The 16,934-nt window shown below is 44.8% G+C and overlaps 1 protein-coding gene and 1 pseudogene across 2 annotated transcripts in view; both read right to left on the bottom strand.

Annotated features, from left to right (window-relative positions):
- LOC126298212 (regucalcin-like) overlaps nt 1-16,934 on the bottom strand; it is an 81,172-nt gene that overhangs the window by 30,859 nt on the left and 33,379 nt on the right. For both annotated transcript variants that reach the window (XM_049989517.1, XM_049989518.1), the window contains exon 2: nt 5,721-5,890. In XM_049989517.1, the coding sequence (XP_049845474.1) occupies nt 5,721-5,880 (160 nt within the window). In that variant the 5' untranslated portion in view covers nt 5,881-5,890. The remainder of the gene's footprint in view (nt 1-5,720; nt 5,891-16,934) is intronic.
- LOC126299827 (5S ribosomal RNA) lies at nt 15,950-16,067 on the bottom strand (annotated as a pseudogene).

Here is a 16,934-nt window from a genome sequence, read left to right as displayed (position 1 = left end):
CTAAAAGTATTTTGATCTTGTTTGGGATTTGATTAAAAATGAGCTGGTCTCGGTGGGGGTGGGCTCCAAATCTCGAGGCCATAAAGATTTGGAGGCCACGCAAGACCAGAGGCCCGGGGCAGGCCGCCCCCTCTGCCACCTCCACCCACCGCCCCCCTCTCCACCCACCCCCCATCCACTACTGCCACAAGGTTCGAATCCTGGCGAAGGTAAGATCGACAAGCCCAATCACACTACACGTGCGCCGAATTATGCTATTTGGAGACGTCACATGTTCTACATTTAGTCATTCACTTTTCTGGTATTCCCCTATACTGCAACATCAAAAAGTAGTTGTGCAACATAAACTGAAGTTACACTACCGGCCATTAAAATTGCTACACCAAGGAGAAATGCAGATGATAGACGAGTATTCATTGGACAAATATATTATACTAGAACTGCCATGTGATTACATTTTCATGCAATTTGGCTGCGTAGATCCTGACAAAACAGTACCCAGAACAACCACCTCTGGGCGTAATAACGGCCTTGATGCGCTTGGGCATTGAGTCAAACAGAGCGTGGATGGCGTGTACAAGTACATTTGCCCATGCAGCTTCAACACGATACCACAGTTCATCAAGAGTAGTGACTGCCGTAATGTGACGAGCCAGTTGCTCGGCCACCATTGACCAGACGTTTTCAATTGGTGAGAGATCTGGAGAATGTGCTGGCCAGGGCAGCAGTCGAACATTTTCTGTATCCAGAAAGGCTCGTACAGGACGTGCAAAATGCGGCCGTGCATTATGCTGCTGAAATGTAAGGTTTCGCAGGGAACGAATGAAGGGTCGTAACACATCTGAAATGTAACGTCCACTGTTCAAAGTGCCGTCAGTGCGAACAAGAAGTGACCGAGACGAGTAACCATTGGCACCCCATACCATCACGCCGGGTGATACGTCAGTATGGCGATGACGAATACACGCTTCCAATGTGCGTTCACCGCGATGTCACCAAACACGGATGCGACCATCTTGATGCCATTCGTGCAACCAGGTTCGTCGTTGAGTACACCATCGCAGGACCTCCTGTCTGTGATACAGCGTCAAGGGTAACCGCAGCCATGGTCGCCGAGCTGATAGTCCATGCTGCTGCAAACGTCGTCGAACTGTTCGTGCAGATGGTTGTTGTCTTGCAAACGTCCCCATCTGTTGACTCAGGGATCGAGACGTGGCTGCACGATCAGTTACAGCCATGCGGATAAGATATCTGTCATCTCGACTGCTAGTGATAAGAGGCCGTTGGGATCCAGCACGGCGTTCCGTATTACCCTCCTGAACCCACCGATTCCATATTCTGCTAACAGTCATTGGATCTCGACCAACAAGAGCAGCAATGTCGCGATACGATAAACCGCAATCGCGATAGGCTACAATCCGACCTTTATCAGAGACGGAAACGTGATGGTACGCATTTCTTCTCCTTACACGAGGCATCACAACAACGTTTCACCACGCAACGCCGGTCAACTGCTGTTTGTGTATGAGAAATTGGTTGGAAACTCTCCTCATGTCAGCACGTTGTAGGTGTCGCCAACCTTGTGTGAATGCCCTGAAAAGCCAATCATTTTCATATCGCAGCAACTTCTTCCTGTCGGTTAAATTTCGCGTCTGTAGCACGTCATCTTCGTGGTGTAGCAAATTTAATGGCCAGTAGTGTAGTAGGCGCGTTTCTACATCTGAAAGATGATGTCCATTCAGATTTCGCGTCAGTCGTATAAGAGTGGCGCTAAATCCAAATCAGGTTTGCATGTAATACACACTGTAATGGTCGTGGGCGTTAATGTTTTTGAGGCTGGACGTGGTGAGTCGAGAAAGCCCTGAAGGCGACAAAGACGCCATAATCAATACGTCACTGAGTTTGAGCGAGGTCGTCTACGAGAACCCTGATGTCCCTTCTGCGATTTTGTAGGCATACTTGGCAGCAATGTAGCCACTGTACATGATTTCTAGCAGAGATGGTCGCAGGAATGTACTGTGGCAAAAAGACTGGTTTCCGAACGGACACGTGGCACCACGGAGAGGGAAGACCATCGTATTCGGCGTATGGTTCTGGTACATCATACTACATCTGCAGCAGCAATATGAGCAGCAGTTGGCACCACAGTGACACAAGGAAATGTTAGAAATCGGTTACTTCAAGGAAAGCTCCGAGGCAGTCGACCTGGAGTGTGCATTCCACTGACCTCAAATCACCGCCATTTGCGACTTCAATGATGTCACGCTAGAGTTCATTGGAGGGTAGAGTAAAGGTCTGTTATGTTTCCTGATGAAACCTGTTCCTGCATCGGTGCCAGTGACGGCCGTGTGTTGGTTAGGAGGAGGGCGAGTTGGGGGCCTGCAACCAACCTGTCTGCTTGCTAGACACGCAGGAACTACAGCTGAAGTTATGGTGACGGGTGCCAGTTCGTAATGACAGCAGGAGCACTTTTGTATGATAGCAGGAGCAATCACATGCACCGTGGCTGCAAATCTCTGCATCAGTCTGGTGGTTCGACCTGTTGTGCTGCCATTGATGAACAGCATTCCTGGGGGTGTTTTCCAACGGGACAACACTCGATCACATACCGCTGTTGTAACACAACATGCTCTGCAGAGTGTCGACATGTTGCCTTGACCTGCTCGATCACAAGATCTGTTTACAATCGAGCATATGTGGGACATCATCGGACAGCTCCCAGCGTCATCCACAAACGGCATTAACCGTCCCTGTATTGACAGTGCAAATGAACAGGTACGGAACTCCATCCCACAATCTGACATCCAGCACCTGTACAACACAATGCATGCATGTTTGCGTTCAACATTCTGGCGGTGACAACGGTTATTAATTTACCAGAATTTAACATTTCCAATGACTTATCTCGCGCTTACATTGACCACTTAAATATGTTACCTAGACAAATGTATTCCTGAAATTTTATTACTCTGTATTAATTATTTTTGGAGCTGCGATTTTTTTCCGTCGGTGTATATTGTGGTTCCCTCATTTCTAATACTTGTGACTGAAGGATAACTGTACATTTAGTCCTACAAGAAACAATTATTAGCAGGTATATAAGTTACTTTCATTACCATATCTCTTCTTATATATGGAGCGATTTAGAGAAATTACAGAAAACCTAAAGGCGGGTGGCCGCACGCGGATTTAAACCGTCGCCCTCCTGAATGGGAGTCCACGTCCCTAGTTACAGTGCTGGAGCATGCTCAAGTGTTTCGGAGCACACAGTTCAGGGCACAGTGTTGAAGAAAGAGTTCCGCAGCAGACGGCATTTCAACACAATGACATCCTCAGTTAAGATTCAAGTGGGCCTCGTTGGGTGAATCACGTTTTTTGTTACACCAAGGCAGTATTACGCTAAGGAAGACATTCAGCCGACCTGTGGTAGTAATCTAAGGCACAATAGCAGCTGCGGACTGTGTGAATATTATCACGCAGCACGTGCATTACTTAAAGTTTGATGTGTTCCTTGACGGCGCTGGTATCTTTCAGCGGAACAATTGTCCGTGTTATAAGCCTAGAGTTGTGCAAGAAAGTGGTTTGTGGAGCGTGCCAGCCCCGTTACAGACTTTGAGGACTTCGAAAGGGGACTGAATACATAATATTTTGAATAGAAACCCACGTCCGGAAACGTCGTCCAACGACGCTACAGAGCGTGGCACCTGTAAATGCATGTATGTACAGGGTGAGTCAGGGATGATGCCAAAAACTTTCTAGGGTGATGAAGAAGGGTAAATGTATCAATCTGAGGTAAGGGTTCCTATACCGCAAACAAACGAGTCGAAAGTTATTAGCGAAAACCGTTCTGATACCTCTGACAGTTGAATACATGTACTGGTACTGTTGTTGCTAAGATTGTAGGGTAGGAGCTTTCACATTTGGTAGCATGGATCAAAAGAAGAAAAAATTTGTAGTAAACATGGGCTTTAAAATGCATACCTTAAGAGCTATGAGCACTTGTTCAACAGAGGAGATGAACAAGCCTTCATAGCTCCTCATGTATGCACTTCAGAAACCATGGTTCAGATGGTTCAAATGGCTCTGAGCACTATGGGACTTAACATCTGAGGTCATCAGTCCCCTAGAACTTAGAACTACTTAAACGTAACTAACCTACGGACATCACACACATCCATGCCAGAGGCAGGATACGAACCTGCGACCGTAGCGCAGACTGAAGCGCCTAGAACCGCTCGGCCACACCGGCCGGCAAAGAAACCATGTTTACAGGATATTTTTTCTTTGTTTCTCTTTACTGCAACCTCTGGAAGTTGCCTACCCAACAATCTTAGCAATAACAGTGTATTTTGTACTGAACAGGGGACCTAGAAACGACGGAGAGGTTTCGTTCCGCAATAGCCCTCAGTGGTTCATAACCCCACAACAGGTCACAGCAGTCCACCCACCCCACCGCCGCCCCTCACTGAATTCAGGGATTCAGGGTTATTATGCGTTTCGGCCCCCTGTGGACCCCACGGGAATGTCTCATACCAGACGAGTGTAGCCCCAAATGTTTGCCTGGGAGAGTAATTATAGTGTACGCATACGTGGAGACTGTTTGCGCAGCAATCGCCGACATAGTGTAAGTGAGGCGGAATATGGGGAACCAGCCCGCATTCGCCGAGGCAGATGGAAAACCGCCTTAAAAACCATCCACAGGCTGGCTGGCATACCGGAGCTCGACACTAATCCGCCGGGCGGATTCGTGCCGGGGACCGGCACACCTTTCCGCTCGGGAAGCAGCGCGTTAGACCGGGCGGCTAGCTGGGCGGGCAGCAACAACAGTATACCAGTACATGTATTCCACTGTCAGAGGTACCAGAACGGTTTTCGCTTAGAACTTTCCACTCGTTTGTTTCTGGTACTGGGACCCTCACCTTGAACTGATACATTTATCCTTCTGTATCATCGTTGAAAGTTTGTAACATCGTCAAGGAATCATCCTTATGACTCTCTGTAGCATCACTGGATGATGTACCCACTCATGGGCTCCTATTCAGGCTATTAAGTACCCGCTCCCCTCTCCAAGTCCTAGAAGTTTGTAATGGGAATTTCCAAACACCCTGCAGAAAACACCAGCCCGTAATTTACGGGAATTGCATTACTGTGCGTAGACGTCTGGTGCCACATACCTCCAGAAACCAACCAATGTTTTGTAGCTTCCATGCCACGCTGAATCGCTGTCGTACTGTGTTACAAGAAGCTACTAAGCATGTGCTCATAATGTTTTGGCTCATCAATAAATACCGGGTCAACGGGCAAAGTATAACAATAACGGTCAAAGGAAGCACTTCTGTTGCGTAGGAAGTTTTATTAATACACTGATGACTAGTTTCGGAAAGATCGTCCATTAACAAATCATCCATGTACGTAAGTCATGCGCTGCAATCAGAAGTGCATTAAAAGCCATAAAATTTGTAAACGTGGCGCTATACCACGTAGCCTCAACATATGAACATCGCTCTATGTGGCCTGTAATGCATGTCTGGTTGTAACGCAAGACTTACGTACACGGATGATTTAATGATGGACGAGCTGTCGAAGCTAGTCATCAGTGTATCAATAAAACTTCATACCCAACTTAGGACGGTTCTTTTAACAGATAGTGTAACCACATAACAGCTGCTGATCTGTTCAACCCCAGCTTGCTGGAGATACAAGAGTAAATTAGAACTTACCGAAATTGACGGTCACTTCAGTACGAGTCGCCGGGTCATACTTATGAACTCGCATTCCGTCGATGTCGACGAAGTACAAGACTTTCTTGTCTGTGTCCCAGTGTGGCCCCTCTCCTAATCTGCAGGGTTTGGAAATCTTCTCCACCGTCACTGGAGACATTATGCTCTGGCTGTAAAGTACAGAAAAACACAGTTTAATCAGCGGGAAGGGGGCTCGGTGACATAAAACTGAATGGCAAATAGGATCAACTTGATATTACAACAAGAAGACAGTTTTTAACACTGAAAAGGAAGAATGGTTTGAGCCAATTTTGGGCACTGTTAGGCAGTGCTCTGGTCTCTAAAATTGTCTTCGTGTAGCAGTTCCTGGTCAGTTTGCCCTCACTACCTACGAATCGAGGTCACACGTTGTATTGAATCATGCCACACTGTTCAACAGTACATGCTGCCAGATTCCAGAGTAGTATCTAAAAGGTACAATGGCACACTATAGCCGCGAAATAGACGAAAGTGAACTAAAATAAAAGTTAATGCCGCTCTCCTGTTTTTATATGTCAGAAGGAGGAGAAAATGAGAAAAAAAGAAAAGGGGCTTTGTGAATGTGTTCTTTTTTTTTAAGTAAGTCAACTGCTTCCGAAACTTCAGCTCGTGAGCGGATGTTGGGTACAATATTTTTCCAGAAATTCACCAAAATGTCGAGACTCGATTTTGAATATATTGTATAGACAATTTGTCAGGGAACTGGTAAGACCAGTATCAATATGAGAGACTGTACCAAACTGACAATCACCTTTTGGCTGCTGATGATTCTTAGAGAAGTTTGATGTACGCGTTTAAAAGACTTCTCATCGATATGTCCCTTAGTATGAAAAGTTTGGACCACTTTAGTAGAATGACTTAACTAATTTGTTAAGGTACGTTTGAAATAACTACAAAACGTTTATGTTACTACTTAATTAAGAAAGGATTATGAGTTTCATGACTTCAATACATTTACAACGAGAGTTACTGGAACATCGGAAGTAATGTTTAAAAAGGGCGTAATCGAAAAAACCACAGTTGACAAACTGCTGCTGATGAGCGCGTAACCACATGTAATGAAGTTTACAGAATATTTACAAATCTTAGAACTTACGCAGAATACAGCTATGTCTCACTGCTCTACATTTTATTCTTGTACGACGCTAGCAGCGACAACTCAATTATTACTTGTTTTGGCAATTTTTGTACACACATAAAAAAGTTTTGCATCACCACGGTTCCCAGAACTCCTAAAGATAAACGTTGACTGTGGATATTGTATCACAGACACAGTCCCTTTGACTGTTCAGAGACGTCACTAAACCCGCCCAAAGATCTAAACAACCACGCACGAGCAGCGCCTATTAGACGGAGGGGGTCCGACAGCCGATCAATTCCAGTCATTACACCAGGAAGGAGGTACACGGCTCGCGTTGACTGTAGTTCAAATGTTGAAATGTGTGTGAAATCTAATGGGACTTAACTGCTAAGGTCATAAGTCCCTAAGCTTACACACTACTTAACCTAAATTATCCTATGGACAAACACACACACCCGTGCCCGACGGAGGACTCGAACCTCCGCCGCGTCCGCTTTGTCACTTTGAGCCAGGAAGGGCTCTCAACAAGGGAAGTGTCCAGGCGTCTCGAAGTGAACCAAAGCGATATTGTTCGGACATGGAGGAGATACAGACAGACAGGAACTGTCGATGACATGCCTCGCTGAGGCTGCCCAAGGGCTACCTGCAGTGGATGACCGCTACCTTCGGATTATGGCTCGGAGGAACCCTGACAGCAACGCCACCATGTTGAATAATGCTTTTCGTAAAGCCACAGGACGTTGCTTTACGACTCAAACTGTGCGCAATAGGCTGCATGATACGCAACTTCACTCCCGACGTCCATGGCGAGGTCCATCTTTGCAACCACGACACCATGCAGCGCGGTACAGATGGGCCCAACAACGTGCCGAATGGACCGCTCAGGATTGGCATCACGTTCTCTTCTCCGATGAGTGTCGCATATGCCTTCAACCATACAATAGCCGGAAACGTGTTTGGAGGGCAACCCCGTCAGGCTGAACGGCTTAGACACACTGTCCATGTTGAATAATGCTTTTCGTAAAGCCACAGGACGTTGCTTTACGACTCAAACTGTGCGCAATAGGCTGCATGATACGCAACTTCACTCCCGACGTCCATGGCGAGGTCCATCTTTGCAACCACGACACCATGCAGCGCGGTACAGATGGGCCCAACAACGTGCCGAATGGACCGCTCAGGATTGGCATCACGTTCTCTTCTCCGATGAGTGTCGCATATGCCTTCAACCATACAATAGCCGGAAACGTGTTTGGAGGGCAACCCCGTCAGGCTGAACGGCTTAGACACACTGTCCAGGGAGTACAGCAAAGCGGAGGCTCCCTGCTATATTGGGGTGGCATTATGTGGGGTCGACGTACGCCTCTGGTGGTCGTGGAAGGCGCCGTAACGGCTGTACGATACGTGAATGCCATCCTCCGACCGTTAGTGCAACATTGGCGAGGCATTCGTCTTCATGGAAAACAATTCGCACCCCCATCGTGCTCATCTTGTGAATGACTTCCTTCAGGATAACGACATCGCTCGACTGGAGTGGCCAGCATGTTCTCCAGACATGAACCATATCGAACATGCGTGGGATAGATTGGAAAGGGCTGTGTATAGACAACGTGACCCAACAACCACTCTGAGGGATCTACGCCGAAACGCCGTTGAGGAGTGGGACAATCTGGACCAACAGTGCCTTGATGAACTTGTGGATAGTATGCCACGAAGAATATAGGCATGCATCAATGCAAGAGAACGTGCTACTGGGTATTAGAGGTACCGGTGTGTACAGCAATCTCGGCCACCACCCCTAAAGGTCTCGCTGTATGGTGGTACAACATGCAGTGTGTGGTTTTCATGAGCAATAAAAAGTTCGGAAATGATGTATATGTTGATCTCTATTCCAATTTTCTCTACAGGTTCCGGAACTCTCGCAACCGAGGTGATGCAAATTTTTTTTTGATATGTGTAGATCCGTCACGCGCGATTCCGTCCTCACCGGCAACAACTTGTCAACTGACCTTTTTCAAAGTGCGTCCATACTTCTGGCCGTCAATGTACTGCATTTATGAACTTCATGTTTCTCTCGTTTATCCACTTCTCCATTCCTGTAGAAAAACAAAAAATCGAGTGCCTCTACACAAACTCAAACGAAATCACACTGTTTCAAGGGATTTGGCAACGCCGAGTACTGTCAACGTGAGAAAAATGAATCAAGGGTGAAAGTGAGAGGGCAGCGTGTATAGCCATAGATCCAGCCATACGAAACGTACTGCATCCCGGGCGGGCCACACCTAGGCAATTACCAGCAACTTCCCCATCAATATTGCCAGGGCAGACGGATATAAAAAGTAAAGCAATCATCAATCTCAAAATTGTTTTCTACTCCACATTGATTTATTAAGATTAGTCTTGTCGTGGATGGTATGCCGTTGCCTTCCTCCGACCTTTGAACTGACTTACGCAGCCAATTATAGGGGGACTTATTAGTCGACCACAATATTGCACCTGGGGTCATGGCGCTTCGGTCGGATTTCATGAGTATATGCAAATTGAAGCCTGGCCACTATCTTCCCCCTGTACCTGTTACCGAATCGTTAATACATTTTTCTCTTGAATGCACATACACACTTTTCCTCCTCATGTATGTTTTTTGTGATTTTTTTTCAGATAATGAAAGTGTCAGCTCACCGTCTTTTTAATTTTTTATATGTTTTTACAGTTTAACATAGATTCCGAACCACAGTGCAACTCAGCGTTTTGCACATCAGCAAACATTGCTAGAGGTGAAAGAAGTGATAAGTGGCAGATAAACACGCTAGAATTGATTGATACGGAATGCGTTGCCTACGCGCCGCCAACAAACAAAAGGCCGAACTTGCCAGGATTCGAACCTTATTTTTCCGCTCATCTCTGTTTGCGAGCATCTTTGCTCGCACTGACTAGCCCTGTTAAATCGGCTAGAGCCTCCGATAGACCCACAGACTGGAGAATACAATGGAGGTTTCAGAAAGGAAAGATCATGGAGTAAACAGATCTGGTGCCTGAGAACAATACTGACAAATAGAAAGTCCAGGAACACAACAATAACATTCGTCAATTTAAAGAAGGTCTATGACTACATAGATAGAGAAACACTCTTTAACACACTTAAGGCATAAAGGTGGAGCCGGCCGGGGTGGCCGAGCGGTTCTGGGCACTACAGTCTGGAACCGCGCGACCGTTACGGTCGCAGGTTCGAATCCTGCCTCACGCATAGATGTGTGTGATGTCCTTAAGTTAGTTAGGTTTAAGTAGTTCTAAGTTCTAGGGGACTGATGACCTCAGAAGTTAAGTCCCATTGTGCTCAGAGCCAGTTGAACCATAAAGGTTGACAAGAAGGCCAGAAAGCGAATCCAGGAAACATTAACAAGCACAGCATACAAAGTGAAGTTTATGGGAGAGATCTCGGAACCATTTGAAGTAAATACATGAGTGAGAAAGCGAGATGGCCTGTCACCCATACTATTTACCTCGGTTTTGGAGAAAGTAATCAGGACATGGGACAAAGGAATAAAATGTTCAAATGTGTGTGAAATCTTATGGGACTTAACTGCTAAGATCATCAGTCCCTAAGCTTACACACTACTTTACCCAAATTATCCTAAGGACAAACCCATGCCCAAGGGAGGACTCGAGCTTCCGCCGGGATCAGCCGCACAGTCCATGACTGCAGCGGCCAGACCGCTCAGCTAATCCCTCGCAGCGGGACAAAGGAGTCAATGGGGTAAAGATGGGGAGACACAAGGATAGAACCAGCAACATAAAATGCCTGGCTTTTACTCATGATATAACCATCAAAACAAATAGCAGAAAAGAAGCCAAGGAAGCTCGAGAGACAGTACAGAAACCTCAGTCAAAACTGGACTACAAATCTCAAATGAATAAAACGCAGGCAGACACCAAATGGCAACGAATTATTGAAAGATAACACAACTAGAACGTTTCAAATGCCTGGGAGACGTTATACAGAAAACTGAACTCGACATCCAATGAAGAAAGGCTCACAAAACTACGAAAATCATGCAGACTTACATGGAACCATTACAGCAAAAGAAGAATTTCCGTCAGAGTCAAATTAAGAAACCATAGCACAGTAGTCTTATCGGAGGTTTAGAAATAAAGTAATCAACCGAAGAACGATAATCAAGGAGATGGAAAAACAACAGAAGAAAATACTGAGAAAGATTTACAGGCCGGCTCAGAAAGAGGGGATCTAGATAAAGACACCGACAAAGGAACTCTATGAACAGAAAGAAACGATTACAAACAACATCAGGAAAACATGGGAGAAGTTCTTCGGACACGTACATACGATGAACAAAAACAGACTCTCCAGGAAGATTTTTAACATAGTGACAACTAATACAGTGAACACCAACTGGTTCAAGGAAATTGCGGAAGACCTCAAGAAATTGAACATCTCCATGAAAAGATGACAGACAGAGAAAACTAGAGTGAAAAAATTAAAAAACCTTCAATGGCATGGTGTCGATCGTCTTCCCCGCTCCCAAAAAGTCAGATGACAAGATCCAAGATTAAGATGATATTGATCTCTTTTTCGGACAGCGTCATGAATTTCTAACCGAGGGAGGCGGGGAAGACGATGAACTGCCGCTTGATCTCCGAATCGTATTGGTAGCACCAGGTCTCATCTCCTGTAATGATGTGCATATCGAACAAAGCGTGACCACGACGCTACGAGCGATTCCGCAAGAACCATTTACTAAAAGTTCCCAACAGCTTTACATCCTATGTGAGAAGTGTGTTGCAGCCAATGGTGATTACTTTGAAGGTCAGTAACGGTATTTTGTCTGTAACTTTTGTTTCCTCCATTTTCTGAGATCACTTTCTGAACTCTTCAGACGCAACTCTTACTAGCAAGCGATATGAAATGGAACGAGCACGTAAAATCAGTATTCGGGAAGGCGAATAGAAGGCGTAAATTGTGGAAGGATTCTGTGAAACCGCGATTCTTCTGTAGAGATTGTAGTGCGGCGAGTTCTGGAGTAATGCTCCGCCGTTTGGAGTTCATATCACGTAGGTCTGTACCAGACCGTGATCGATTTCAGTGACACGCATATGGTCGTTAAAGCCACGTGGAAGTTGACGTAATAAAATAAAGCACATGCAGCAGCCGTTGTGATGTTATTTTATTATATGCAAGCACTTTCGGTGACTCAACACACCATCTGCGGGTCTTAACTGACGCTGAGGGAGTGTGCTCCAGTCGTAAACAGCATCCCATCAGTGGCCAACATATATGAAACAGCTTCCGTAGAATACTGTAAAACCGATTTTGTGTCTAAAACCATCAACTTTACTACATAAATGAAAGGCGACGTCCCGCAGACCAACAATCATATGGATGGATATACAAAAATATGGAAGTTAATCCTAGATGCTTGGGGAACGTAGATGGGGATGTATGACAGAGAGGTAATGCTGTTCCCGCAAGATGGGTAAATTTAGAAAACCGGTGATTTCTGTCGGCTTTCCAGCAGTGCCAAGTGGTTATGCACCCACAAGTTTTCGACTAAGTATTCCCCGTCCACTCTCAAGTGGTAGCACAATGGTGGATTAATTCAAGCACACCCTGACGTCGTTTATACAGGGAGTAACGTGTGCAAATGCAGATATTTCTATTGGTGACAAGGATGGAATACTGAGCAACCGTTATTTACCTCATTTGCTGACTAATAGTGTCAGCTATTACTAGTCGTATGTTTTTAGGTGGGGTAGTACCTCCAAATACATGTGGCAAGTGTAGGCCATTAACGCTTATTTTCTTCTGAGCAGCAGGTGAGGTGCTGAAGTGTGGAGGCGTGGATACAAAATGGTTAGTCTATACTGAGATGCGTAGTTCGCTTAGTGGTGCAGTTAAGACTGTGCAGAAAACATCAGGTCGTAAAGTTTGTGGCTTGTTTTGTGGGAAGACTGTTCGACGCACTGGAAAAACAAACACATTGTGTATGTACGTATTAAGGTACACCATATTAAAATATCAGCATTTATAACCGTTAGACCTTGTATTTTGTACGGCAAAGAGTATTTCGTTCAAACTGTCTGTATTCAGATGGGGAGGCCGCAGCTGCAACCACAGCTAACCTAACTTTGAGGATATTGTTTTTACAGCTATGTCGGCGACACATTCGTTGTCTCGCCATAGAGGCGTGAAAACTTGAGAGAGCTCTTAGAAAACCTCAGCAGCATCTATGTCCACATCGTAGGATGAAAAACAAATTGCCTTGCCTCTTATTACTGTCCTCGTCCGCTGAAAACCCAATGGATGTCTCAACCAGAGTGTATACGGAAAACCGACTCATATGAGCCGTTATCTGTACGCTTTGAGCCAACACCCCCTGACCCCAAGGGTACACTGTTCGAGGGACTTTAATTCATCGAGCGGAAGCTGTCTGCTGTGACGTTTCCATAAAAACCGAAATGTTCCTGTCCGAGAACTTTTATTAAAAGTTATTTTACTGACAAGGCACGTGTGTGACCTCGAACGCTCAGAACCTCACATAAGAGTATGAGCCATTCGCTTACAAAACTGCGCGTCTTACCATGAGAGACATTTGAATGATCACATATTCAAGCTCTAATCGTAAGAAACAATACATCGATATTACAGGAGCAAATCACATCAGTTTCAATGTCGTGACTACTATATTTCCCTCTGTTTCAAATATCTGTTATTTGAGCAAAAAACTTTTTCAAATGACCTGATAGTGTTGCATAGTTATTCAGTCTTCATAGTGCACGTGTTAAGATTTCATTGAAGTGGTTAAAGCAAAATGGAAGAGAAAAATATATACGTCTTACTAAAGCCGCTTTTTCACATTCGACATCACTTCTGCATTCAAGCTGTCCAGTATCAACCACCACACTAATTATTGTTTTAGACTGAGTTGTAAGTCCTCTTGCACTTTGTAATATCAGTTTACACTCAATAAGTATTTGCTTTGTTTATACGTAATGATTATCAGTAGTGGCATATCTATACAGTACCTAATTTTTGGTTTCCGCTGCATGTCACGGCGTTTGTTTGCACGACAACGGAACTATGAGTAAAAATAAGTGAAATCATGCAGAATCAGTCTTATGATCAGACTGTCAGTACTCGGCGCACACGAGATTACTGAAGTGATACATCATTATCGTCATTTTTTGCACTTTTCTTGAAACACTTCAGCTTGTTCTTCTCCAGAAATCTGGAAGATGTGATGTAATAGGCTCATGTAGACGCAGAATCGGAAATTATTTTCTTTTGCATTCTAGTGCCTGTTCGTGGCCGCTGTGAAAAGGTGAAGCCGCGTTCCAGCGGTGTGGTTGCCGTGACCGTTCCTAAAGCATCGAGTTCATCTCCTACTATAGGTGTCATTCGACCTTATCTTCGCAATCACAGTGGAGTGGACCAGAAGCTACGATAGATTAACCATTTCACAACTCTACTTAAATCACTGCCAATTACAGACTCATATATGTTTATTTTGATAGAGACCTACAAATATATTACTCATGGAGGTCACGAGACTGAACACGGTAAAAAGGCACTTAAATTAGTGGCGAAAGCGACTGGATACGAGATAGTTATTACCAAACCGGGAGACTTCGCTCAGTCAACCAAGAAAAACCCCGCAGGTAAGTAATCTATATCTATATCCATTATCCGCAAGCCACAGTGAAGTGCGTGGCAGAGGGTACTTCCCATTGCACCAGTTAGTAGAGCTTCCTCTCGTTCCATTCAAGTATGGAGTACGGGAAGAATGGCGTTTAAATGCCTCTATGCGCGCTGTAATTAATCTAATCGTATCTCGATACGATTCCTACGGGAGCGTAGGGGTTTTTATTGTATTCCTAGATTCATCCCTTTTTAAATCTGGTTCTTGAGATTTAGTAAGTACGCTTTCTCGGGATAGTTTGCGTTTATCTTCAAGTGTCTGCCACTTCAGTTTCTTCAGCACCTCCCTGATACTCTTCCACGGAACAAACAAACCTGTGACCATTCGTGCTGCCATTCTCTGTATACATTCAATGTCCCCGTCAGTCCTATTTGGTACGGGTTCCACACATTTGAGCAATATTCTAGGATGGGTGACACGAGTAACTTTTAAGCAATTTCCTTTATAGACTGATTTCCACAGTATTCTACTAATGAACCACAGTCTGCCACATCCTTTACCTACGACCGAATCTATGTGACCTTTCCACTTCATATCCCTACAAATTGTATGAGTTTGTGACGCGTTGATACTGTAATCATAGGATACTACACTCCTTCCTTTTCCTGAAGTGCACTACTGAATTTTACTGAACATTTAAAGCAGATTCCCAATTTTTTCACCACTTTGAAATGTTATCAGGATCCAACTAAACGTTTCTGCAGCTTTTTTCAGAGAGTACTTCATTATAGACAAATGCATCATGTGCGAAAAGTCTGAGGTTACTATTAACATTGCCTGCAAGGTTATTAATAAAAACACCAACAACAAGGGTCCGAACATATTTCCCTGGGGCAAACCCTTAGTTATTTCAACATCAGTCGATGACTCCCCATCCAAGATGACATGCTATGTCTTTCCTACCAAGAAATCCTCGATCCAGTCACAAATTTCGCTTGATACCCCGTACGATCGTACTTTTGACAATAAGCGTGGGTGAGGTACTGAGTCAAATGCTTTTCGGAAATCGAGAAGTACTGGATCTACCTGACTCCCTTGATCCATGGCTTTCATAATGTCATTTGAAAAAATGTTTTCGGAATGTATACGGGTTGTCAGGGAAGAAGACACTCTGTTTGAAATATCTCATAACGTTTGAACTCAGAATATGATCTAAGATTGTACAACAAATAAAACTAAACTAAACTAAACTCCGTCCGAACAGGCCATGAAGGCCCAACAGCACCGACCGGCCGCCGTGTCATCCTCAGCCTACAGGCATCACTGGATGCGGATATGGAGGGGCATGTGGTCAGCACGCCGCTCCCCTGGCCGTTGTCAGTTTTCGTGACCGGAGCCTCTTCTTCTCAATCAAGTAGCTCTTCGGTTTGCTTCACAAGGGCTGAGTGTAGCCCGCTTGCCAACAGCGCTGGACAGACCGGATGGTCACCCATCCAAGTGCTAGCCCAGCCCGACAGCGCTTAAATTCGGTGATCTGACGGGAACCGGTGTTAACACTGCGGCTAGGCCGTTGGCTCTGCAACAAATGGGTGTCAAAAACATTGCGTGGTAGTTTTGTGGGTCACTTCTGCAACTCTTCTTGTGGACGGATGTGACCTGTGCTTTCTTCCTTCTACTGGGTGCCGTTTTCTGTTCGAGGGATATACGGTAGAGGAGCTAACTCGATCGCGAATTCGGTATAGAAACTGATAGATATTCCATCGTAGAGTGGAGCTTTGTCCAATTTTAGCGCTTTGTTTTTTTTCTGAACACCATTTAATATCTGTATTACTCATCTTTGTGGCGGTACGACAATTTAACTGGGGTAATGCCCCTGGATTTTCATTTATATAGGAACATTTGTAAACTGAGTTCAGCTATTCTGCTTTTGCTTTGCTACTCTCAAATTCAGTCCCTCTCATCCATGAGCGTCTGGACACTAGCTTTGGTATCACTGACAGCCTTCACATATGAGCAGAATATCTTTGGGTTTTGTGAGAGGCCGTTCGAATATTCTGCTACGGCAGTCTTTTTGGCTTCACAAATTTCCCTCTTGAAAGCCAATCACATGTCATTTATTCTGCATATCTATAGCGCTATATTTTGTTTTATACCTATTACGCAGTAGTCTCTTTTTCTTTAGAAGGTTCTTTCCGTTGACTCTATACCACGGAGGGCCCCTCTCATCATTAACTGTTCTACTAAGTACAAATCTATCAATTGCATGGTCAACTACTCTTATAAACCTGGTCCATAGTTCTTTAAATTCTGTTCTCCAGAGCTAAATATCTCGAGTTCCTTAATAACATGAGACACTACTGCCTTTTTATCTAGAGTACTGAGAATTTATATCCTTCATTTTTTAGTTGCCCTTTGTCATTTGGTAATCTTTGTTGCTGGAAC

Source organism: Schistocerca gregaria, chromosome X (genome assembly GCF_023897955.1).
Source record: "Schistocerca gregaria isolate iqSchGreg1 chromosome X, iqSchGreg1.2, whole genome shotgun sequence".
In the NCBI taxonomy this organism is placed as follows: Eukaryota; Metazoa; Arthropoda; class Insecta; order Orthoptera; family Acrididae; genus Schistocerca; species Schistocerca gregaria.
The sequence above is the reverse complement of the archived record's forward strand: the minus strand, read 5'-3'. Positions and strand labels throughout refer to the sequence as shown.